The following is a 26176-nucleotide window of genomic DNA, read 5'->3' on the forward strand; positions in this document are numbered from 1 at the left end:
GCCTGTCCTCATGATTTATAGGTATTTCTGCTTTGTTGGCACTTCTGTAAATTTTCAGAGTGAAGTAATTTTAGCAAAATGTGGTGGACTTTTCTTTAGTTCTATAATACATTAATATTTTCTGTGTTTATAATTCTCATATAACATCTTATGTAACTGGCATCTTATTTATTGGAACTTAATGTATGTATCCTTTCTCTTTTTCATTTCGTTCATATACTCAGTGAAATTAATGATTTAACGTTTCTATGGTTATTGCTTTGCTGCACTTAAATGTGCTTAATAAATTACTATAATTTAAAAATAACTTCTGCCTCCCTAGGCACTAATATTTCTTTTATTGTAATAATATGATTTATTAAAATGTGTTTAATGTAATTCATTATGCAAGTTATATAGATGAATCATGTCTGTATTAGGTAAGTAGACAACTGAGCTACTTTTCAGAAATGAAATAGACTTAAATTAAGGATTTTAAGTAGTTTTCAGTGGCTTGCAAAGATTTGCTCTTTTGAAGGCTTACAAATCTTTTGTGGTAAGGGGTTAGTTATTCCTCTTAATTATTTGATATATTTATTTTTTTAAATATGTTTTTATTTATTTATTTATTTTTTAGAGAAAGAGAGATAGAAACATTGATGTGAGAGAGAAACATTGATTGGCTGGCTCCTGCACTCCCTGCACTGGGGATTGAACCCACAACCCAAGCATGTGCCCTGACAAAATATTGAACCAGGACCTCTCAGTCCTGGGGCCTATGCTCAATCCACTGAGCCACACTGGCCAGCTAAATTACTTTATGTTTTAGCCTATTGCTTTTTGGCCAGATATTATAAGATTTAGAATGTATATATGACTACCCCAGCATTCACAAATTCTTCCTTTAGTAGAGCAGGCTTACTATAGATGATTTTGTATGTAGTCATCCCTTGGTATCCTTGGAGGATTGGTTCCAGAACCTTTATGAACACCATATTTGCGATGCTCAAGTTTCTTATATAAAATAGTGTTAATTTTGCATATAGTCTATGCACATCTTCCTTTATACCTTAAATCATCTCTAGATTACTTATAATACTTAATACAGTGTAATGCTGTATTACACTGTAAAACATAAAAAAAATAAATAGATTTTTTACTGTATTATTTAGAAAATAATAGAGAATAATGACAAGAATAAAAAGTCTGTACCTGTTCAGTCCAGATGCATAGGTGCCGCAGTCCAGCTGCAGCAGGATCCAGGGGTGCTGAAGGCGATCAGGCATTGGTGCTGGGAGACAGATGACTACACGGCTCAAGAGGAAGTGTGACACTGTTACGATTTATTACAAGTTTCTATGTGCTTATATAAATCTATATATTTTGGCATGAGTTTAACATTTGAGATTAAAGAAGCAGGGAGTTTTATTCCATAGTACCAGGATGTTAGTTTCATTTTTGTCAGAATTAATTTATAACATTTTTGTGTTTATAGATTCTAAGAAGTGAGTACAATAACCTGTATGGTGAGGCAGAGTTTTCTATAGGCCCTTTGTCTGAGATTAATAGTTGACCTTTATTTAAAATCTAGCTTTGGGTTTTTAGATCAACTAGTTTTTGATTTACCTCCCTAACTAACTCAGGACAACATTTCTTACAAAACCTATTCAATTGCAATGATTGAGATTTTTTTGTTCCTTTGTTCGTAAACACCAAGGGGGACCTTGGCGTGCCAATCCTTCCATGAAGGCAAGCTTGCATAAGGAACATGTAGTCCGTCCTTGTTAACTATTCTTATTCTATCTGGGGAGGAGGCACCGGAGTATAAGGTGCCTCTATTAGTTCTACCTGTCACAATTCATCCATGAATTGCTTTTTAGAGACTTTGGGGGGAAATTTTTTCCAATTGAATTAGTAAATTATTAAGACAGTCTGGACATGCAGTGGTGACTGTTTCAGGGGAAGCTGGAGTTTTTTTCAGAATTTAATGGAAGAGGCATGATTTCAAATATCTTATTTGTTATTCCCAGGTTAGTGTTATAGTAGAATAATAATTCCCAATATTATAATTCCCATAATAGCAATTAATCCCACCCCCATGCTATTCCTAGAAGATTCATTCCTTGAAGCTTTCTTCTCCATATCCGGACTTTGTCAGACAATATGGTTGGAAGAGGACACAACACATAGGTCTAACTACATAGTTCATGTCAGCAATAATGCAACACTTAAAACAAGATATTTTTGATTTGCACTTGGTTGAATCTGTGAATACAGTTATTTGCATCTGCACACAGAGCCCAGAGATAATGGAGGCACAGCTGTAACAAGTTTATAATCTTTCATGTTGAATATACTTTTTCTGAATACGTGTTATAAACCATGGCTCTGGAAACTTCTTAACAACTTTTGTGTTTTCTTCTTGTCTTTAGGATTTTCCCATTGAACCGGTCATAATTGGAATGGCTTCACTACTTCTACAGACTCCAGCAAGTCAGCAGAAGCCAATCTTGAGTCTAGGTAAATGACACTAATTACAGTAAAAAGTAAATATAACGGGAGTGTTGGCAGGAGTCCCTTGACGTATATATATATATATCCTGTTAAGCTATAAAGTCCTGTATATTTTGAGTTTCTGTTCTTCAATATTCTTAATTATTATCAAATAGAATTTTTTTTTCAAACAAAGTATTACTTTGTACAAGGTTCCATATACATAACTTACTAAGTTTCTGGCTGTGTATTAGGACATTATACTCTAAATCATATAACAACGACATTGTAAATATATCGAAGGGCATATCCACTATTTAGTTGTACAACACACTCAGAATCAATGTCATACAACTCTTGAAACAAAAAAACTAGTTTAGCATTTCTATTTGCTTTTAAAACTATAGACCTTACTATTCAAAATTCTTGCCACAATGGACAAGATTTAATTTATGGTAATTGATTAACCCAGCTAGAACAAATGAAAGATAATACTCTTCTGAACAGCATGATTTAAAGAAAAGAAAGGAATGGAGCTAAAGGGAGGCAAAAGTGTGTTATTTAAGAATAATATGTAAATAGTCACGGTGCTGGGTCTAGCAGAGTAGCGAATAAGTCACATCTTTTTTGTTTTTATTTTTAGCCTTAATCATATTTAATTTTAATTTAATTTAATTTTTCCAACACTATTTATCCCCTTTATGCCCTCTTCTTTTTGTCTCCCCTATCACCATACTGTTGTCCATGTCTGTGAATTCTCTCCCTTTTTCTGCTCAATTCTTTTACCCCCTTATCACCCTCAACCAGAGAAGATACACCTTTAATTTCTATTTTTATTTTTTTCACTGTGCAAACCACTTTAGTGCCTGCAGCCTACAGACAGAAGCCAGGCAGTAGTTCAAAGTCACAGTTTGCTCTGGCATGGGGCACTCTGAGAGACCCAGGGGGACAGGGCTGACATAAACCCAAACACATGTGTGAGAAATTACTCCTTTAAATGCCACTTTTACATTAATGTTGCCCAGCTTTATTGGTCCAGAATAATACAAGTGGTAATGGAAGCTCTGACTACATTAGATTGTGTATTGCCATGGCACATTGATGCATTCCCATCCTCATTGAAAACAATGTGCTTGAGGTCAATACCAAATGTGTAATTTATTATTCTGGGCATTTTATTTATTTATTTTTTAAGTCATTACCCAAGGATCCTTTTCTGTTTATTTTTAAATAGAGTGGGAGGGAGAGATAGAGAGAGAGAAGGATCGATATGAGAGAGGCACATTGACTGATTGCCTCCTGCACAACCTCAACCGGGGCCAGGACTTAACTGTAGCCAAGGTATGCGCCCTTGACCAGAATTAAACCCCTGACTTTCTGGTCTGTGGGCCAACGCCCTAACCACTGAGAAAAAGTGGCCAGGGCTATTCTGGGCATTTTATTTCATCATGATTTTGAGGGTGATTTGCTTTTGCACTCACAGTCCATCTTGGAAATGGCTTTAGCACATGGAGGAGGATGTTTGGCTCTTTGGCTTTGATTTCTACCCTGCTCTTGCCTATTGGCCTTATGTTCATTTGTGTTCTCCTCCCCAGTTCTTTTCTGAATTAGTTTTGCTTTTGTTTCCTTATAAGAGTGCATGTAACATCCTCCCACATGTATAATTTGCTAATGCTGCTACTTCTGATTGCCATAGATTTTTAAAAACAGCTTTACTGAGATGTTATTTACCATAAATTTTACCATGTTTAAGTGTATAATAAAGTATCTTTTTACTAAATTTGCAGAATTATGCAACCAGAGCCACAATCTAGTTTTAGAACATTTCCATCACCTCCCCATCCCCTGCAAATATTTTGTGCCCTCTTACAGTTAATCCTCATTCCCACTCTTAGCCCCAGACAAACACTAATGTACTTCCTGTCTCTATGAATTTGTCCTTTGTGGATATTCTGTATAAATGGAATTTTTTTTTTTTTTACAAAAAGGAATTGCAAAGCTGTAGAGAAATCACATTTTAAATTCTGAAGCTACACTCTTTTGTCATGGTTCATGTATAATAGAATGCTATCGGTTCATACACTCCAGTACTTCTATTATTTGTTGGATAGCAGACTTTTTGTTTTTTAAATCAGTGTCTCTGATTTGAAGTTACCTTAGTTGGATGAAATAAATCATATTGAAAACTACTGAGCAAGGATGTCTTTTGAAAAATAGGGAAGAACTGTTATTTATTATACTGGGGACAAGTGTTCAAAAAAATAGAATAACCATGAGTATGTTGACTATTTCAAATTTGAAAAATGCTTAGTGTTAATACAATATTATGCTTATTAATTATTAACTTTAGCCTTGATTATAAATAGCAATTTATAAAAATGCCTGGAAGATTTAGAATATATACATATTTGTATTATTTGCATTTCTTGCTTTGTTAAAGATAATGAATTTTCATGATATCTTAGGGACAGCTATGGATTAAGAGTAATATTTAAGCAAGAATATAAATTAATAATGTTAGAGAAACAAATATTTGTACTTCATACTATGTTCAGGTTTGACTTTCAGATGATTTAATAATAAAATACTGGCAACTCCTTGACATGATTTAAGGCTTGTGGAATTTTTGTCTTTGGTGTTGTGAAAAGATCAGTTAATTGCTTTGATAATCTAGCTGGGAAGCCTATGAATGTCTATGAATAACATTATTGAGTAAATCAGGGTTCATTCAATAACCATGAAAGAAGCACATTTAAGCCTTAACTCTTTCTGTAATTAGTCTAGGGGAGACTATACATGAAACTAAGTCATTGTACATTGGCATGTATAGTTCTGGTGTGTAAGTTGAGTGTCCATGTTAGAAAAAGGATCATCTGTAAAACTATGTTTGACTGTTATGTACTTTGAGACTTTCCTGATCTGCTTCTTAGCAATTAAAATAAAAAGTTATGGGTGTGGGAATGGGGAGGATGGAGTCAATGTAGGAATAAAAAGGGGACATCTGTAATACTTTCAACAATAACGATAAATTTAAAAAGACAAAAACGGAAAGCTAGTCCTGCTTCACCCTGTTTATTTACTGATCTCTTCCTACAGTTCTCAGCGGGGTTTGTGCCCCAAGCGCACTCATTGGTCTCGCTATCCACTGAGCAGCAACTCTGTGGTCTCTACGCTCTGTTTGTTGATGGCAGTAGAAGGATCTGACTGACAGAACAAGGACAAAAGTGGATTTGTATTTTTAAGAAATTTGCATTGACCAAAAAAAGAGTTGATTTATACCATATGATATACAGTATGTATTTTTTCTAAGGGTATCATCAGGTTTTCAGTTATAAACATAACTAATTTGTTTTAGATACTAGTTCATTTTTATATTTTATTTCTAAAAAGAACATTTATCATCTTAGTTATATCTCTGACACAGTTGTAAAGGGGTAAGAAAAGTTCTAGCATATCACCCTTAAACAAAATAGCATTTTGCTTAACTGTGGTATTAATTTTTTAAAAACATCAATTGTTGTTTTGATGAATAGCTTTGAAGCTCCTCTCTTTTGCTGAGTGTCAAAAAATTCCAAAGTCATCCTTGCTGCTAGTAATGCCAGTTCTGCAGATATTATCTTTTACTGCCTTGGACAACTGCATATCCATAGATGAAGATGTTCCCTCGAGGCAGCAGTTGGCTCTGAAACTTTTGGAAATGGTACAGCAGGAGAGCTACAGAGACAACTGTCAACAGGTAATGGAGTTCAGCCTCGCCTCCCTGAAATAAGGGTGAAAGTGGTAATGTGGGATTTATGTCTCTGCAGAGAACCTCACCTCCCTGTGGAGTGTGTGTTTGGGTTTAAACACTATCTTTGTGAACTTTACTATATTATGGGGCAGTTGTGTAGATGTTTTTCTGGACAGTGAGGGGAGGGTGGTCCTGCTGTGAAATGTTTTGGAAATGCTGTATAACTCGTTTCCTCTTTGAGTTTCCAGTGTCCATTAGTAGTTAAGGGTCCTGAGGAATCCTGCAGAAAGGGGACTAATTCTGTTTCACTTGGTGCTTCTCCCACTTATGTGGGCACAGACTCCTTTCCTTCTGGTCATGCTGTTTAGTAAGTGCAGCATGTGGCTGCATCTGGGACAGTTCAAGGTGGGAAGCCCCCTTGAATGCCTAGATGTTCTGGGATCTGTAAGAACTAAGACTTCATTTTTCAATATGGCACCTTAGGCCACATTCCCTGGCATCCTGGGTGTTGGTGTCTCCTGTGAGTGCCTCTGCTCTGCTGCCTTCAATTGGAGGATGGCAGGCCTGTCACACTCCACTCCTGTCTGCCTGCTAGGCATTCCCATTCTGCTCTGCCAGTCTCACTGTCCCTGTTCCTTTGTGCATTATTGTATTGAGAATGTCTGGATAATGGCTGGGTTTTAGGCCTGTATTTATCAGATATTTTATCTTTTGTAATTTCAGTATTGCTTTCAGTGAAACTTACTTCCCAACTACTACTCATGAGAATTGAATGAGGACAAAGTAAGATAAAACTGGTGAAGCATCTTATGTCTCCATGGAGAGAGGGATTACATAAATGCAAGCCAGTGCCATAGTTGTTTCATCTGCAAAACATATGCCTCTAATCATGTATTGTTCAATGTTCTAGCAGCAGAAATCCAGGCATTGTTACTTTTTGTTTGAGCTTGCAGCAGAAACTAGCCTATAGGCAAATTGAATGTATCCTGCAGCTTTCTAAATCCTCTTTGTTTAAAATTTTAAAACTTAAACTATGTAACTGATTTGCATTAAGAGAAGGAAGTTTTTGCATCTCTCCCAATAGGAGTACAAAATGTGACTAAAATTTTCTAGTAGGTTTTTATCTTCCTTCTTGATTTGTCCATGCAGATCAAGGATTGGATTCTGAATGAAGCGTGGGCCAAGGCAGGATATACCACATTTAAGAGTTCTACTCATTTAAATAATAAGTGATATTTACTGAGGATTCTACTACTTGAGCACTCAGCATACTATTCGAGTGTGTGCATCTTATTTATCAACACTAATAGTGAAGCTTTCTCTTCAGCTGCTGGGTAAGAGGGAGGAGGAAGGAATACTGGCAGTGCTATACACACCTCCTGATGACAGTGTGCTGCTTTGAGGCTTTGAGTAGATATAGAATAACTCCCTCTTACTACCTTTTTAAAATTGATTTTTAGAGAGAGAGGAACTTTAGTGTGACAGAAACATTGAGATTGATTGCCTTCTGTACTTTTTCTGACTGGGGATTGAATCCAACATCTTTTTGCCGCATGGGCCAAAACTCCAACAACTGAGCTACCTGGCCAGGGCTGATCACACTTTTTAAAACTTAAGCCACCATTTACTTTTGGCTTTTCTTTTGTTCCTGTCATGGATTCTATATTCCAAACATATCTATAAATTTTACATGCCCCCAACTCTCCAAGTTGTTTCTAGGATCTTTGTGTTTTTTTTTGTTTTTTGTCTTTGTTTTGTTTGTTTTTTTTGTCCCCCTTACTTGATTTATTCATCCTTCAATACCCAGCCAAATGTTCTCAGCCTCCTTGAGTTAGAATTAATCACTCTTATTTGCATCCCTAGGACTTGACTCAGTAATGTTTTATCTTAATTTGGCAGGTTGCATATTTGCACCTCCAACTACAGTACGAGCTCACTGAAGGAAAGAATCGTGGCCGTTTTCATACTTTGCCTTTATTTTCTAAGCATGTCAAACATTTAAATTGCAACAATTCTTGAAATTTTTGTGTTTTTTCCACCCTAAGTGTTTCTGCTTTATCTATTTCAGTTCACCATAGATGAGAAAATTAAAAATATTTTTGCCAGTTTTTAATTTATTTTCCAATTTTCCACATACTTAAAGAATAGATAACATCCTGGTTTATCTTTGCATCCTTTATATCTGACCCATTGATTAGCACATGGTAGACAGTCAGTAAATTTCTGTTCAGTGAGGAATATGTGCTTCTGATAGATATTTAACCATCTTGATTTATTACAGAAAGACCTTTGTATAAAGACCTCTGTTGTGTTTATTTTTATTAGTTTATTTTAGATTGGAGACTGACTTAGAGTGTTTGATTAAGAACTAGAACAGTATTTTAGAAGCTCAGTTCTTCTGGTGAATGGAAGCAAGGGCAAATGTCCTGAGACATGCAATTCTTTATTACCTCTCCTGCTTCTGAAATATGGTTGACCATGAAATAAACCACATTTTACCTTTTTTCAACTCTTAAGAATTAAAAAAATTAAGATATCAAGCCATCCCTGGTCCATTTGGCTCCATGGTTGGAGCATCAGCCATGAGACTTAAGAGTTGTGGGTTCAAGTCAAGTCAAGGGCACATATTTTGGTTGTGGTTTGGTCCCCAGTCCTGGTCAGGATTGTGTGGGAGGCAACCAATCGATCTGTCTCTCTCACATAGATGTTTCTCTCTTTCTCTGCTACCCCTATCTCTCCCCTTTCTTCCCTCCCTCTCTATCTGAAGATGAATGGGAATAAAAGATATATCCTTGGGTGAGGATTTTTAAAAAAGATATCAAACCAGGTTTTTATTTATTTAAAGGAAAAGATTAATATAATCTAATATTAATATTTTTTAGTGTTGTATGGAAAACAGAATCCTTTTTTATTAGACTTTTAAATGTGATATTTAAAACCACCTGTTTGTGTTCTCCTAGGCTAAAAAAAAGCAAACACTTGTAAATTTGAAAGTGCTTAAAATCTTGCTGCCCTTGCCCCCTGAGAATGTGGTTGGGTGTGGGACATAGAGGGAGAATGCACCAGTGTATGAGGCAGGATCCAGTCAGGAGAGAGTAACCACACTGTTAATTTGCACAAAGGATAATTTAATACAAAGAATTATTAATTAGGCCTGGCTGGTGTGGCTCAGTGGTTTAGCATCACCCCATGTACAAAGAGGTCACCAGTTCGATCCCAGGCCAGGACACATGCGCAGGTTGTGGCCTGATCCCCAGAGCGGAGTGTGTAGGAGGCAGCCAATTGATGTTCTCTTTCTCCCTTTCCCTTTCTCTCTAAAATTAATTAAAAAAATATTTTTTTAAAAATTTATTTATTAGTAAATAAGAGTTTCAGATTTATAGGAAAAAGTGAATAGTAGTAAGTTGAAGTAAATTGTTTTTTTAAAAGCTTGTGTTTGGAACTTAAAGGAATTAGTAAGTCCTAGATCTTATTCTTCTATCATTATCTTCTGATTAGTATGGATACTGAGGATGGTGTGGGTTATCTTTTGATGATGATCAGCCACTCCCAAGCTTCTCAGCTGCTGACTAGAATCTTCATAGAGGTAGATAGCAGAAGATGTAGACCCTCTTTAGGCTTTATCTAATTCACTCTTTTGTTTCTGGTCTGGTGAATGATTAAACCCCTCCCCCCTTTATTTATTTACTATGTATTTATTTACATTTTTATTAAATTTTTGGAGTGATATTGGTTAATAAGATCATATAGGTTTCAAGTGTGCCTTTTTTTTGATACATGATCTGTATATTGCATTTTGTGTCTACCACCCAAAGTCAAATCATTTTCCATCACCTTGTCTTTTGCCCCCTTTACCCTATACTGCCCGGAACCCCCTTCCCTCTGGTAACCACCATACTATAGTCTGGGTCTATGAGTTTCAGTTTTATGTAGCACATAGGAGTGAAATCATATGATTCTCATTTTTGATTGATTGATTTCATTTAGTATAATATTCTCAAGGCCCAGCCATGTTGTTACAATGGCAGTATTTCATCTTTTGTTATGGCTGAGTAGTATTCCATTGTGTGTGTGTGTGTCTGTGTGTATATATATATATATATCACATCTTCTTTATCCAGTCATCTATGGAAGGACACTTTGGTTATCTCCATGTCTTGGCCACTGTGAATAATACTGCAATTACAATAGGGGTGTATATATCCTTGTGAAGAAATGTTTTTCATTTGGGAAGGGATAGATACCCACAGAGTGATTGCTGGGTCATATGGTAACTATTAATTTTTGGAGGAACTGCCATACTGGTTTCCGTAGTGACTGTACCAGCAGTGAATGAGGGTTCCTTCTTCTTCACAATCTCTCTAACACTTGCTATTGTCTTATTTATAATAGCCATTCTAACAGGTGTGAGGTGGTATCTCATTGTAGTTTTGATTTGCATTTCCCTAATAGCTGGTGAAGCTTTGCATTTATTCATATACCTGTTGGCCTTTTGTATGTCTTCTTGGGAGAAGTGTCTGTTCAGGTCCTTTGCCCATATTTTAAGTCAATTGTTTGGTGTTGAGTTGTATAAGTTCTTGTATATTTTGGATATTAGCCCCTTGTCAGAGCTGTTGTTTGAAAATAGCATCTCTCACTTGGTTGATGTTCAAAAGCTTTTTAGTTTGATAGTTCCTTCATTTATTTTTGCCTTTACTTCCCTTGCCATAGGGTCAAATTCATAAAATGTTCTCCACAACCAAGGTCTATAAGTTTAATATTATGTTTTCTTCTGTGTAATTTATTGTTTTGGATCTTCTATTTAGGTTTTTGATACATTTTGAATTAATTTTTGTACATGGGGACAAACTATAATCTATTTCATTCTTTTGCATGTGGCTTTCCAGTTATCCCAGCATCACTTATTAAATAGGATTTTTTTTCTCCATTGTGTATTTTTGGCTTCTTTGTCAAAAATTATTTGCCCATATACATATGGTTTTATTTCTGGGCTCTCAATTCCATTGGCCTGTGTGTCTACATTTTTGCCAATGCTGAACTGTTTTGATTATCGTAGCATTGTAGTATAATTTGAAGTTGGGTAATGTGATACCTCCTGCTTCATTCTTTTTTGTCAGGATTGCTTTGGCTATTCAGGGTCTTTTGTGTAATCCCTTCTAACAAAACCTGTCCTACTTATAAAAATCTCCAGGTTTGATTTTCCATAGCCCCCTCTCCTGATCAACTCCTGGCTCCACTCTTGTTAAGCCTGTTTACTTGCTATGATAGATGACTATTCTTCTTTAAAGTTAGTGAAAATCTATATTGTTCACCTATACCTACAATTTCTTTTTCAGATCTCTTTAGACAAAGAAATATTGCTATAGATGTCTGTCTTATTGTTAATATTTAATACACCTGAACATTTTTATTAAAATATTTTTTAAAATAATGATTTTCAATTCTCTTACATCTGTAAAGGATGTTTTACAACCATTTAATATTTATTGAAATGCTATTTTTTGGTATGGTTTTCTCTCTTTTATTTTTTATTGAGATTTAATTTGCCTAACATAAGCCTCTCTTATTTTCAAACACCCACTTTTCCTTCTAAAACAGCCTACCAGCACATTCACAGGTCCACCACAGGCTGGGGGGCCAGGATTTGGTAGCTGGTGCTGAGAGAGAATCCTGGATTGCATCCTTGCCCTGGGACTGTGCCCGTGAACTGTACCCATCCCTCACTGGGCCAGGGAGACTGTCCTGTGATATCTTATTCAACACTGTGCTTTTCTCCTCCTCCTCTGACTTTAGGCAAACAAACAAAAAACAGAGCCTAAACTTGGACATAATAATTCAAGAAAAATAGGATTGCTTTTCTGTTTCAGTATTTTACTGTTACATGTCTGCTTTTGACTTAATTTATCATTGATGGTGATTTCCAATTATTTTCTTTTATAGTCTTATCTACCAGTTTTATTTTTCTCTCCTAAAGATGACAGTGGTGATATTTTCCTGTATTTTGCCACTTTAGACACTGCTCTAGGTGCTTTATGCATATTGTCTCATTACCTACCTTAGTAATCTTGGCAGGAAGGTAGTCATGAAAAAAGTAAGGCTCAGGAAAATTGTGTAACAGCTAGTAGTTGCCATGGCTTCTCTGAGCCCTCGTCTTTTAAATCTCAAGTCCAATGCTGTGTTATTAGTCTAAAGAAATTGACTCTAGTCTTTAATGAATTTCATTTTGGGTGTAAAAGTATTTTTAGAGAGAAATAGAGCTATAATAAATTTAGATATTTAATTTAAAAATATAATTTTAATAAATTATAAAATATAGAAATGGTTCAAAGATTATAAAATGATATTCAATGAGTATCTCCTTTTCACCCCTGATTTCAGTTGTCCAGTTCACACCCTCTCCAATAGAAAATGAAAATTAGTGTATATTAATTGCTTGTTTATTTATCTACATACTTTGAATATACAAGCAAATACAAATACAAATATATAGTATCCCCCTCCACCCTTAAAAATATAATTGGCAGCATTCTAGGCATTCTATTTGTATCTGTATCTTGATTTTCATGTGTAAGATCTTTTTATATCAGTAAAGATGGAGCTTCTTCATTTATTTTTTTGTTTTTTTCTTTATTGATTTTACTGAGAAAGGAAGTGAGAGGGAGAGAGAGTTAGAAACATTGATGTGAGAGAACAATGATTGGCCGCCTCCTGCATGCCCCCCACTGGGGATCAGGCCCACAACCTGGGCATGTGCACTGACTGGGAATCAAACTGGTGACTTCTTGGTGCATGGGTCAATGCTCAACCACTGAGCCACACCAGCCGCACCCTCATTTGTTTTTATATTATCTCTACTCTTAAGCATACATTCAAGCAATTGAAGACCTATGTCCTTACAAAAACTTTTATAGGAATAGCCATAGCAGCATTATTTATAATAGACAACAAGTGGAAAAAACCTAATATCCATTACTTGATGAATGGGTTAAAAAAATGGTACACCATGGCCGGTTTGGCTCAGCGATAGAGCATTGGCCCACAGACTAATGAGTCATGGGTTCGATTCGAGCCAAGGGCAGGGACCTCAGTTGCGGTTTGTCCCCAGCCTTGGGCAGAGTCATGCAGGAGGCAACCAGTCAATGTGTCTCTCTCACGTCAATGTTTCTCTCTTTCTCTCCCTCCCACTCTATCTGAAGATAAATAGAATATCCTCAGGTAAGGATTTAAAATATAATAAAAATATACAGAAAAATAACTATCATTTAAAAAATAAATAAAATGCCCTGGCTGGTTTGGTTCAGTGGTTAGAGCGTCGGCCTGCGGTCCTGAGAGACCCGGGTTCGGTTCCCGTAAGGGCATGTACCTCGGTTGCAGTTTGTCCCCGGCCCTGGTCGGTTGTGCGGGTGGCAGCCACTCGATGTGTCCCTTTCACATCGATGTTTCTCTCTTTCTCTCTGTTCCTCTCTCTCCCTCCCACTCTACCTGAACAAAAAATGGAAAAATGTCCTCGGGTGAGGATAAAAAAAAAAAAAAAGATATAAAATAAGAAAATAATAAATAAATAAATAAAAATATATAAAAATAAAAATGGTGCATCCACACAATGTAATATATTTGACAATGAAATGAAGTATTGATACCAGTTACATACAACATGGATGAAAACATGCCAAATGAAAAGTCAGTCAAAAAAGACCACATTTTGTGTGATTCCTATTATACAAAATAGCCAGTAGAGAAACTAAAAGTGGATTAGTGGTTGCCAGAGGGTGGGGGATCAGTGTGAGTGAAGAGTGATTGTTAATGGGTATGGTGTTTCCTTTTTGGGATGATGAAAATGTTCTAAAATTAGATATTGATAATGGTTACAGGACTATATGAATTAGCAAAATCCACTGAGTTGTCAACTTTAAAAGGATAGATTTTATGTTAGTGAGTTATATCTCAATAAACTTATATTTAAACTGAATTCATTGGGGTAATATTGGTTAGCAAAACCATTTAGGTTACAATTGTACAACTCAATAAAACATCATCTGTATAATGCATCGTGTGCTTATTGCCCCAAGCCAAGTCTCTTTCTCTTCCCACTATTTCTGCTTTGCCCACTTCCACCACCCCTCCCGTTCCCTCTGGCTATCACCATTCTGTTGTCCATGTCTATGTGTCTATTTGGTTTGGTTTTATCCCTTTATCTTTTATTTAAAAATTTTATATAGCTTAACTTTTACTTTCCATCCTTTCAGTTATTATTCTTATTTATAGAAGTCAGTCCCCAATAATGGGACAGTTATAATCTAGAGATTTCTAATTGTATCTAACTATATTCTTAATTAATTAAAAAAATTTATAAGCAGTTTATATGTAACACATCTTTAATATCTATGGCTTCTGCTGAGCGATCCCGACACACAGCTCACCTTGGCAGAATTCTGTCCTTTTTCCATCCCTGACTGCACTGTTTTATTTCTGTGAGGAGCCATTTCAGATTGACTTAAGCATAATATTTTTGGATATCATATCAGTTTTGAGCTGTCAGGCTATTTTTTATTCCAGAAGTTAGTCACAATTATTAATGAATTCCCAGGCTCCCGCTGAACAAACTCTGTTTCTATCAACATACTGTCTTATAAAAATGAATTCTCCTCAGTACAGGTCTGCCATCTGCCTAGTGTTGCCTCTTACCAGGGAAGTGCAGTGTGTGTGTGTGTGTGTGTGTGTGTGTGTTTGTGTGTGTGTGTGTGTTTCTATCTGCTCTCATTGGTGAATACTTTCTTAGTGATAATGGTCTTTCCAAAAGGTGTTGCCTCTAGATCTTACTTATTGATCCATTTTTTTTTTTTCCTGCTTTAACTGGGAGCAAATGGTAAATAAGAGGAAAAGTAGTGATACACTGTTTCAGAGTTCCTTATACTAACTGTTTTTTCTTTGTGTAGTTCTGTTAGCTCAAATATGTGCAGAGAGGTTTGGGACAGGCATTGAAAATTCTGTATTCATTTTGTTGGAAGGGTTGATTTCTTATAATGAAATATAAAATGTAAATGAATGTCAGAAATATCTTTCTGATCAATATATTTATCTTATTTTATTCATGCCTTTTTTGCATTTATTTTTTTCAGCTGTCCTGCAAGCTTGCGTTCCCCATTACCAGCACATATGGCTCAATATTTACAACCTGGAGGATCCTTGAAGTATTGCGAGAAGAGTCTGCAGCGAGTGACTGGTTGGCTTCAGTCGAGTCCTTGCTCCCTATTACTACAGTGATCCCTGTGCACGTGTTTCTTCTGCTGGTTCACCTCCTTGTTGAAGATAAAGGACAAAATCTTCGCCAAATACTGAAGGTCACTACAGAATTAGCACAAGCAGATTCCTCTCAGGTAAAGAAAAAAAATAACGGAACAGTAATGGGGGTAAAGCGTAATTATTCAAAATGTAGATTGTTCTTTGTGGATGATTTTTATCAGCTTTAAATTATGGGTTGATTTTTTTTTTTTAATCATTCCTTATCATCCCAATTTGTTGTTTTTTCTCCTTACTCCGAGTTACATATATATATAATGATGCAAGTGTTTTTTTTTTAATGAAAGCACACTTTGCAAGGTAATCTGTACATGATGCTATTCTGATATTTTTGTTTATTGGTGGATTTGCTAATTTATAGTTCTTTTCTTAACTCTTGCAGCCTATTTAAGATGTGTATCCCTTAGTTCTAATTTTAATCTTTTAAGATGCCAAATAATTGAGTTTAAAGGTGCCTATAGGATAGGCATTAATCTATTCTTTTCACAAATCGATCTTATCTTTATTCAGTCATTTAATAAACTAAAAAATATTGGGTCCTTGCTATCTATGATATTGATCAACATACTGCAATGTGAGGATAGTCATTCTTGCTATCTGCACGGAAATTGCAGGGTAATAAGAAAGCAGTCAGACATTAATAAGACCCCCCCACACACAAACACACACCTCTTAACCATATATTTCTCATAGTACTGTATATTTGTTTCCCCATTGAATAGCATCTGTAGAATGCATTTCCTTTGAGGGGATTTTCTAACCAAGTAGGTATGATGTATATTTTTAAACTTATCTTTATTTTAGAAAGTATTATAGATGTCCTCCTTTTTTCCCCATTGACACCCTCCTCCCTTCTCCCTCCGCGCCACCCCACTTCACTGTACTATTGTCTATGTCCATTGGTTGTGCATATATGCATATCAGTTCTGTGGTTTATCTTTTCCTGCCCCCACCCCCACCCTTTTTCCCCTGAGGTTTGTCAGTCTGTTCCCTCGTTCCATGTCTCTGGATCTACTTTGTTCATCAGCTTATTTTGTTCATTATATTCCACATATAAGTGAGATCACGTGATACTTGTCTTCTCTGACAGGCTTATTTTGCTTAGCATAATACTTTACAGGTCCCCCCATGTCATCTCAAAGGGTAAGAGATGTCTTTTTCTTATAGCAGCATAGTATTCCATTGTGTATATGTACCACAGCTTTTTTATCCATTCGTCTACTGACAGACATTTGGGCTGTTTCCATATCTTAGCTATTGTAAATAGCGCTGCTATGAACATAGGGGAGCATATATTCTTTCTGGTTGGTGGTATGGTATTTTTATTATTTTCTGTTTATTGATATCTGTGCTTGTATTTTCAAACATGGTGAGGAAAAAGTCCATCTCTTTAAGAAAAATTATGTGTTCCTATAGGAAAAAATTTGGTGGTGAAGGTGGATAAATAAGATAGGAAGTTAATATGTTTGGAATTCCTTTTTGTCTCCAACTTGTCATGCTCATTCCTCATTGTCAAGGAAATAACTGCTGCTCTTTCTCGATGAGTTTTCCTTGTGACCAGACCACTTCTGGTGTGACTCTGCAAGTGGGTCTGTAAGGTACTCAGAGCAACTTTGCCTCATGGTGTATGTATAATGAGACTCGTTTCAACTTGCTTCTTATTTTATTTCTCCCTTCACCTTCCCTAATGATCTTCCTTCTACCAAATGTGTGCTTTCAGTATTCATCTCTTTAAAATAGTTATTGCCCAGATAATGTCTGGAGATTATCTAAAGAAGTCATACAGTAGGCTACCTGATCCGTGTGTGCCACTGATGTAAACCATGTATTGCATACAATATGTAAGGGTATTGATACTCAGGAAATGCATTGAGTCTTTGGAATTCTAGAGTGATGCTTTTGGTTAAAAGTAACAGAAACCCGTCTGACCTACACTTTTTTTATTCACTCTAAAATTAAAACAACCATGGCCCAGACAGTGTATTCGTTGCACAGTTTCTTTCCTTCCTCTGCGACTTGGCTGGAAGCCCAAAGCTTTAAAACATAATATGAACAGTCAAAAGGAAGAGAGTTGTAGAGGGTTTGGATTGGCTTTGCTTGGGTTATGTTCCCACACTGGCTCAACCATTGGCAGGACAATGGGGCACTTTAACTGATTATCCTTGGTAGAATGGAGGTGGGTGAAGTGTCAGGGTCCTGACATATGTATGCCACCAGGATCATGTGGAATGAGGGAGGGTTGAATCCCCAAAGGAAAACATAGGTTCCTGGGTTTTTTTTTCCCCTTAAAGTAGTAGTATGCACAATAAGAAAAAAATGTGGAGAAGAACTTCTTAGAATTTTGAGGACACGAAGATGCAATAAATGAGTTGCAGGTGTGCTAAAATTAGTCACCCACCTGTCAGCTCACAGGTAGCCTAAAATGGAAAAGGTTGAGGAGCACTAGAGTGCCCATTCAAGCACTAGAATGTTCATTTATTTATTCAATTAAGATTTAGTAAGATGCCATAAATTGATGTCAATATGTTATGCTTCTGTTGATTACGTCTTAGTTTTGAAAGAAATGAGAAAAAATACCCAGTGTGATCGTGCTTGTTAAGATGAATGCTAGGGTGAAATGTTTAAATACAATCACACAAATTCATGGAGAAGCCAAGGCAATTTCATTAATAAGAACTTGAAAGTGGAGTTAAGTGTTTTTGAAAAGAACAAAATAAGTGCCCCGAAATAGGAGACAGTGTTTTTTTTCCTCACTTTTTTTATGAAGTAACCATATCATATCATTTCACTGGCCTTTAGCTACAAGGAAAAGCAGCCAAAAAGGAAGACTGAATATTTTGAAAAACCTAGTTTTCTAATTGTGAGTAGGTACTTAAAGTAGATTCTATTGAAATGAGTTAGGGTTGTAATTTATTATTGGAGGATTATTATCTCTTTATTTAAGTTAACAAGACTACATGAAATGTATTCATATTTCATATATGTTTGTTTTTTCTCCCCTTATAGAAAGAAGCTATATTATATATATGCAATCATTAGTTCAAATTCATGGGGGAGTTGATAATAAAGAAAAAATTGTAGACTACAATAAGCAGAAGCTAAGTAAATAGGTAGGCAAGAGTAGGAATTTAGAGGCTGTCTTCCACCTCTGTGTCAGTGGTCACTAACTTTTATAGTAGAATTTGCTGGCCTGCAGTATACTTATCTAAGTATTCCATTTTATGTGACAAATGTTGATAGAGATGTGCCGTACATGAAGTACGGGATTGCTGTTATCATTATTCCTAACTATTAATAGAAGTTATTTTAGTAATACTAATTAATAGTAATACAAATTATCAATATCAACTATAATGTTCCATTAGTGTTAATGATGGTAAGAAAATGTGTTTCACAAAACATGTGATTCTGGTACTTTTTGTCGTGCAGTTGAATCCCCTTCCCCAATGCGTTGTTATCCTCGGTCTCTCACTGGGTTCCCCGGTGGCATGTATTTTCCATTAGGAAAATAAGAAGTTCTTCTTCCACATTTAGGGCTGTGGAAGATTATGAAGCTAAGTATTCTGAAGGGAACATGACCTTGTGAGTACCATTTTAGAGTTAACTGTATACAGATGATGTTAAAATAACTAGATAGTTACCCAAAGCCACAGCAATAAATCAACATTTGAAAAAAATAGTAAGAAAATTTTTTTTCTATATCTATAAATGTTGTCAGTAGTTACTAATAATTCCCACAGTTTTCTTACTCAGACATGAGACTTAATTTGCAGAAGATACAAACTCGGGTCCAGGAGTACTCAGTAACAGTTATGTACCTGTTACATCCTTGAGGGAATGTCTGAGTATTTTGGGGAGAAATCCAAGAATGAGCATCCTGTGTCAATTTCCATGGGTCTTGAAAGTTTTCAACACATTGATTTAGCTTAGAGAGAGGTTTCCATATCATAGTCTATGCTTGTAAGAAATGGAGTATCATCTATATTCACATGCTTTTCGGTTATGTTTATATAACAGTCACTGCCTGTCTGATAACTGAGTAATGCTATGTTATTACATTTGAAGTAAATCATTCAGCCTGATGACAATCGAAGCACATTGCTTCATGGCTCATGTACAATGATGTCTAGTTGGCCTTATTCTTTCCTCTTAAGAGGAAAAGAGCTATGTCCTACCCCTGATTTGTCCAGGATCTGGTTACATCTGGTGTGAAATCAATGATAATGAATGTTAAACATAGGTTCTGCTGACTTAATTGAAGGATAATGTGGACCCCAGGCTTAAATGAGGACATTTTCTGAACTTTAATTTATAGCTTTTTAAGGGCAATATTAAATCATATTTCAAGCCCTTAGCCAGGGATTGACCAACCTGTGTAACATGATTGTGGACAATTTGGAAATGTCTGAGATTGACATAACCTCCGCAAGAAGAGGTTAATAACTCTTAGTTAATCAGTGAGAATTGATTGACCTCCTATCTCCCCATTCATAAGAGCCCAGCACAGTGACCTGTCCCTTGTTATGAACCACATCCAACTCGGAGCTGCACTGTGAGCCTCTGACACTCACTTACCAGGTGATAGCAGAAGTTTTTACTTCCTCACCCCATCCTGCATCCTGATACAATTACATCATTGTATCAGGTTTCTCAGAGTCTCAGCCAGAAACCTTACCTTTTCTTTCTTTCTTCCTATCCCTTTCTTCCATTTTGGATTTTATGTGTAGCTCTTTGCCAACTCTGATCTTAGCTCCCAGTAATTGCCACCCACGTTTCTTCTGGCAGCTTCAGGTGAACTGTCTACCTGGGGTGCCCTCCACTCTTATCCCCCACGATATGCCCTGGCCCCTGACCCCTTGAGAAGAAAGAGATATTACTTCTTGAAACCTCTACTATCTGTTAGCTTAGCTGTATTATATTAAGTGTATTGTTAGCTAATTAGTAATTATTAATGCATTAAATATTTAATTACTATGTTAAATACATAAAAAGTATTCACATAGTTGTGTGACTTTACAAAAACCTTGTAGGAATCATTAGATGCTCACCAGTACGTCTTATAAATAGATGCAGAGAGAACAACCTGACCAAAGATTATACTCTCTTTTGGAAATTAAAGATACTTGTTAGTGGTTTTAGAACTTAAGAAAATGTGTTTTATCTGAATTGAACATTAACCACAAAGATTAGCAATTTTTTAGATAGGCAGAGATGGTTTAAAATCTTGTAATAGCTCAGTATGTCTACTTCAATGGAATAACACCAAATCCTATGTGTAAGGCATATCAGTTTCTTTTGACTGACTTATAAAATGGAATGTGCCAAAGAGGGAAAGTTAATAAACTTTGACTTCAGAGAACCACAAGTTCTTTCCTGAAAACCTTACCCTCACCGAGGAGCTTAACAAATTAAGCTCTGTGAAACTCAATGCTTCTTTCAAACCCTTCATACTTGCTTGTTTCTCTTTTTTATAAGTGGAGAGAGATTTGTGTGTGTTTTGTTTTATTTTGTTTTGTTTTAACTTGCATTTTACAACTCTGTGGCCTTTTACTTCGTTTTTACATTTTGGTGGTTAAGTCTAGCTAAAGGTCTTGCTTAATGGGAACAGTTGCAATCTTTGATAATTTTATTTTATCCTTTAATGTTTTCAGGGCTTAATTTTTTCCATTTGTAAAAGTGTACACACTTTTGAGCCATTTGAAATCACTTATGTGGCTAGGTTCATGGCCCATGACTTTCTGGTCCTTTAAAAGTCATATATTATCAAATAGTAAAAAGCTGACTTGCAGGGCAGAATCCTGTGATAGTTCTGCTCTGGGTCATAAGCCATATTTTAACATGGAAAATGAAAAGGAAATGTGTGAAATTTAATGGTCTGTAAGTTACTGCTATGAGAAAAGGAGAAAATATATTCTGTGAAAGAACTTGCACAAAGAGTCTTTGGACACTTTGCACTCTGTTCTATTGTCACCAAGTTCTATGAATTGCTACCCCCTGAGGTCGCTCTGCCTCCTGAAGTCTGGTTGTTCTTCACAACAGCAAAAAGAAGCCAGAATGTACAGTACTTTCAATAAAGAGATTTAGAGATAAGGAGAGTTATACCACTATTCCCAGCGATTATGCCTCGAGCAAAACTGGAATGAGCTTGTCAGCACAAAGCAATTAGACAAAGAAAAACACAGACCACAACACAAAGTCAGGTATCTATTCCATCCTGTGGCAATATGTTTATTTCTTCTTTATACAACCCACATAGATATCTCTAGAATCAATGTTTTGTTTTGTTTTTAATTTTTTTTTATCCTCACCTGAAGACATTTTTTTTTCTTTTATCTTCAGATAGAGCAGGAGGGAGAGAGGGAGGAAGAGAGAAACATCGATGTGACAGACACACATCAACTGGCTGCCACCCACAGGACCCCAACCAGGTCCGGGGACAAACTGCAACCGAGGTAACATGCCCTTACGAGGTAACATGCCCTTAGCAGGAACCGAACCCAGAGACTCTCCAGTCCGCGGGCCGACACTCTAACCACTGAGCCAAACCGGCCAGGGCTAGAATCATTGTTTGTTAGCTGGCATTTGAACCTTTTAATGTTTTGCCAGGTCTTTGTTTGTTTGTTTGTTTTGTTTTTGCAGAAATCTTAGAGTTGATGTTCCATGAGACAGTTCTGTGTATTTCTTGCCTTCCCTGAGTGTTCATATTGGGCTGAGTCTCTCCTGAGGAGTCTACAGATTGTAAATTGCTTATAATTCTCACTGACAAAATTGTTTGATTGGGATTTTCACTTCAGCTCTCTGACACCTCCTAGCTTACTAATGTACTGAAACAGAAGCCATTTGTCTTGCATCACTGAACACTGAGTATCAGAAAGAATGGAGTGAAGTGTGCTGAGGATGGGGCCCCAAACTGCACTGAGAATGGTGGAGTCTGCCTGCGCCGTTTGAATAGCTGGCAACAGTAGCTTTGTCTTCTGGTTAAAGCTTGCTTAGGATTGGCTTCTAGTGTGGGGGAAGGACTCAGAGGGGAATCAGGTTGTGTGATAACTTTGAGTTTCTTAACAGGCATGAGGAATTCTGCTCAAGGGGAAAATACACTGAAGACCACCATTACCAGAATACAATTTTTCTAATTTAGTCAGTGGACAGGGAAGGGGTAGGGGATATTGGTCCCCTGCCTGCTGACATCATGGCCAGATACCCCAAAGTGAAGCTGCCAGTCGACACCCCATACTATTTGCTTTCATAGCCAGCCCTTCAAATCAGAGGAGAGTCTTATTTAAGGAAACATTTTCTTATATCTACAGAAGCAATCCATGTCAACTCCCTGGGTTTAAACTTAGTCTACTCATTTAGAAGCTGAATTGTCTTCTTGAACAAAGTAATAGCTAATAAAAATAGCCAATATCGACATGCTTTCATATACCAGTCACCATTTTAATCACTTTATTTATATTAACAATATACACTACTTTATATTAACAAAGTCATTTAATACTCACAGCTCTTTGAAACTGGTACCACCACTGTTTAAGAAACTGAGTCACCAAGTTTGATTAACTTGCCTGAAGTCACACAGCTAGTAATTGGCCATCAGGATTTGAACCCAGTACATATAGTTCAAGTCTGTCTTTTTACCCAATATTCTATACTGTTTCTTTACAACTTTTAGTTAAAATATTTTAGAAAAAATTTTGAAACAATAAACAAGTTTTACTAGCTTTACATTTTTAAGATTGGCCTAGTCAGTTGTAGAGATAATTAAATGCTAAGAGAGGTAGGAACCTCAACATTTAAGAACCTCAACATTTGTTTGAAATCTGGTCAGATCTTCAGTCTTGAATGATTATTTTTGCCTCTATTATGCTAGCTTCCACTGGGCCTTCTATAAATAGGCAAATCACATTTAGTCATATATTTATACCTAAATAGAACACGTACACAGAGTCATGACTCATGGAAGCACATATCAAAAGAAAGATCGAGAAGGTCTTTGTGAATCAGCATCAGCCAACATTGCAATTGGGGTTATTGCTCAGTGGTCAAAAATTATTCTTTATATATATATTTGTTTTAATTATCATAATTGGAAGATTCTGAAGGCTAATCAAATTAGGAATATTTTTTAGTGAACATAAAAGTATATTATTGCATTTCCTTTATTTTGAAAAGTATTTATAAAATGTTGAGAAAATTACACCTTGGTTAGATTTGAAACATTTAAATGGTTTGGCACGATGTTAATTTAGGATCTTCAAACAGCATGAAAGACTCAGTCATTCAGTAAATAGGCATGGAGAATCTTTTTGGGACTCTAATTTTAGTTGGAACTTGGCATATGAAGACAGTTATTGGGGAACTCCGAGTGCATAGGGAAGTTGGGAAATCTGCAATCAGAATAACCTGTGATAAGTGCTACAATGCAGAAAGAGGCAGCTAAGTCACAGTAGGAAGACTGGAATATGTGATTCATGAGCTAAATCTTATTGAACAAATACAAGATAAAAACTAACATCTTTGAAATGAACTAGAAGCATATTGTCTGTTTGCATTATGTCCGAAGTGCTGTTTATATATGATATGTGATCCTCTTTGAGTGCTACTGTTGGGCAAACAGTAGAAAAAATAAATTTTTGGAGGTCCTGGAGTAGTTCTTTACTTTGTGAACCATAGGTCCACTAGTAGAAATTTCCTCTTTGTTTCAGGCTTAACTTTCTTGCTGGGGAGTGAAAGAAAGCCACTGACACTTAGTCACAATTATAGCTGCAATCTGATAGCTGTAACTGACAGGATGGGCCGTGATATGGTCAATTTGGTGCGAAAAGTCTGCTCCAGGATTCTCCAAGTTGGACAGCTGTGTTAGTCCTTTTACCAGAAGCCTTGAGGCTTATTCTGTCCCTTTGACTTTTGAACACACTGGACTTCTATCCAACCAGTGACAATTTTAGCTTTTTATGAAAGATATAGTGTAACAAAGTCTTTGGCAAATTTTCAAGACAGTTTATGTAATGAAATTGGGCAGCCTGAAGTCAGTTTCTTTCAAATGGGTAGACATGGTTACAAACTCAGTGGAGCCAGACAGGTAGTTAAGAGGTCCCTTGGGGTGATTTCTGCATGTCAGGCGTTCTGTGTATTGATTGGACATCTAGAGACCTTGTTCTCTCATTCTTGTTTTTTCAGCATTTGCTGGTAGTGGATCATGTCTGCATATAAGACAGTTTATGTATTTTTTTCTCTATCTGAAGAAAACAAGCATATAAAATATATGTAACCTGAATTTATCACATCACAGAGTCAAATAGCACTAAAGATGAGTAAAGACAAATTAGCATTTTGAAGTGACTGTAGTTATCATGAATGTAAACTCTCTTTAAAGGAAATCTTCAGGAGATTACAATTACATGTAAAATTGATAAAATGAATTCCTCAAGGGAAACTGTCTTGTTTTTGCCTCATAGTAACCTTGGACAGTTCCTGGGTGTAACCTGTTTTGTTGCTTGATTGAATTAACACATAAAAATATTAAATGTGTGTACCTATCATCCTGTAAACAATAAACTATTTTCTAATATTGTCATGTGTTACCCAGACTAACTGAGGGAACAGTGTGGAGTCTAGGGAGAGGGATTAGGTTAGGTTAGATTACAATAAAATCTTATTAAATGAAATCCTATTAATTTAGGGTTCTGGATAATTTGATATAGGCTGAGTTAAAACATAGCTGATGTTGAAGCTATTTTTTTTTTTTTTAGGCACTTTGGTTTTGCTCATTTACATTATTACAGTGAATGTGCCAATTTAAAATGATCAAATTATCTCTTCATTAAGACATCAGCAGGGACTTGTACATGGCAACACTTGGCTAATTAGTTTGTTACAGTATTTTTGTGAAAGTAATAGAATTTTATTTCTTTTAACATTTTTCTCTAATTTAGTCTTGTCTGCGCTCATTGTTTCCAGTAGTCTAAATTATTTTTACTGAATACTCGTGGCATTTTAATTTAATTGTTAAATTGTATTTAGTTTTTAATGGTGGAACTTGATCTGCTTAGAATTATCATTCAGCTTGAAATACTGACAAAACCTTGTTTTCTTTAAGGTCCCATTTTATTTACTAAGCATTTTCAAGTACATATATATGTGTGTGTGTGTGTGTGTGTGTGTGTGTATATGGCATGTCCTGATAAAACTAAAATGAAAGGATACTGTCTTTGTTTTCAGGGATAAAGAGCCTAGTCGGTTGACAGAAGCGTTAGAAATGACTGTTGAGTAGGAGACAGTTGTTGCCATTGTGGAGGTATATAAGTGTTCTTGGAATGTACCTGAAGATACCCATAAGCTTCGTTGATGAAGAGGGCATTCTAGGCAGGGTAATGAGCATAAGTAAAGACACAGACAGATATATGGCAGATCACATTATGGCAATGGGACTGCACGTAGTACTATGTGAACCCGGGTTCTATAGGATGAGGAAATTGATCCTTGAGTGGAAGTTGGGCCAGCATTTGGAAGCTAGATCCTAACAAGCCTTGCAGTAAGGCAGGAGATGAGAATTTACCTGAAGTATTGGGGTAATCAGACATAGAGAAGATAGTTATATAACAGGATGTTAGACGTTTTGGTGGGGACCTTGAGATACCAAGATGAGTTTTGAGATAGAACACCTGGAAGAAC

At 36.1% G+C, this 26176-nt stretch overlaps 1 protein-coding gene and 1 non-coding gene across 2 annotated transcripts in view; one reads left to right on the forward strand and one right to left on the reverse strand.

Annotated features, from left to right (window-relative positions):
- FOCAD (focadhesin) overlaps window positions 1-26176 on the forward strand; it is a 300263-nt gene that overhangs the window by 85644 nt on the left and 188443 nt on the right. Inside the window, 3 exon segments of the mRNA XM_036260660.1 lie at window positions 2412-2499; window positions 6006-6208; window positions 15322-15579. Of these exon segments, the coding sequence (XP_036116553.1) occupies window positions 2412-2499; window positions 6006-6208; window positions 15322-15579 (549 nt within the window).
- LOC118630357 lies at window positions 3316-3449 on the reverse strand. Its single transcript, XR_004959597.1, has one exon. It is a non-coding gene; the product is annotated as a small nucleolar RNA SNORA42/SNORA80 family (small nucleolar RNA).

Source organism: Molossus molossus, unplaced genomic scaffold (genome assembly GCF_014108415.1).
Source record: "Molossus molossus isolate mMolMol1 unplaced genomic scaffold, mMolMol1.p scaffold_m16_p_14, whole genome shotgun sequence".
Taxonomy (NCBI): Eukaryota; Metazoa; Chordata; class Mammalia; order Chiroptera; family Molossidae; genus Molossus; species Molossus molossus.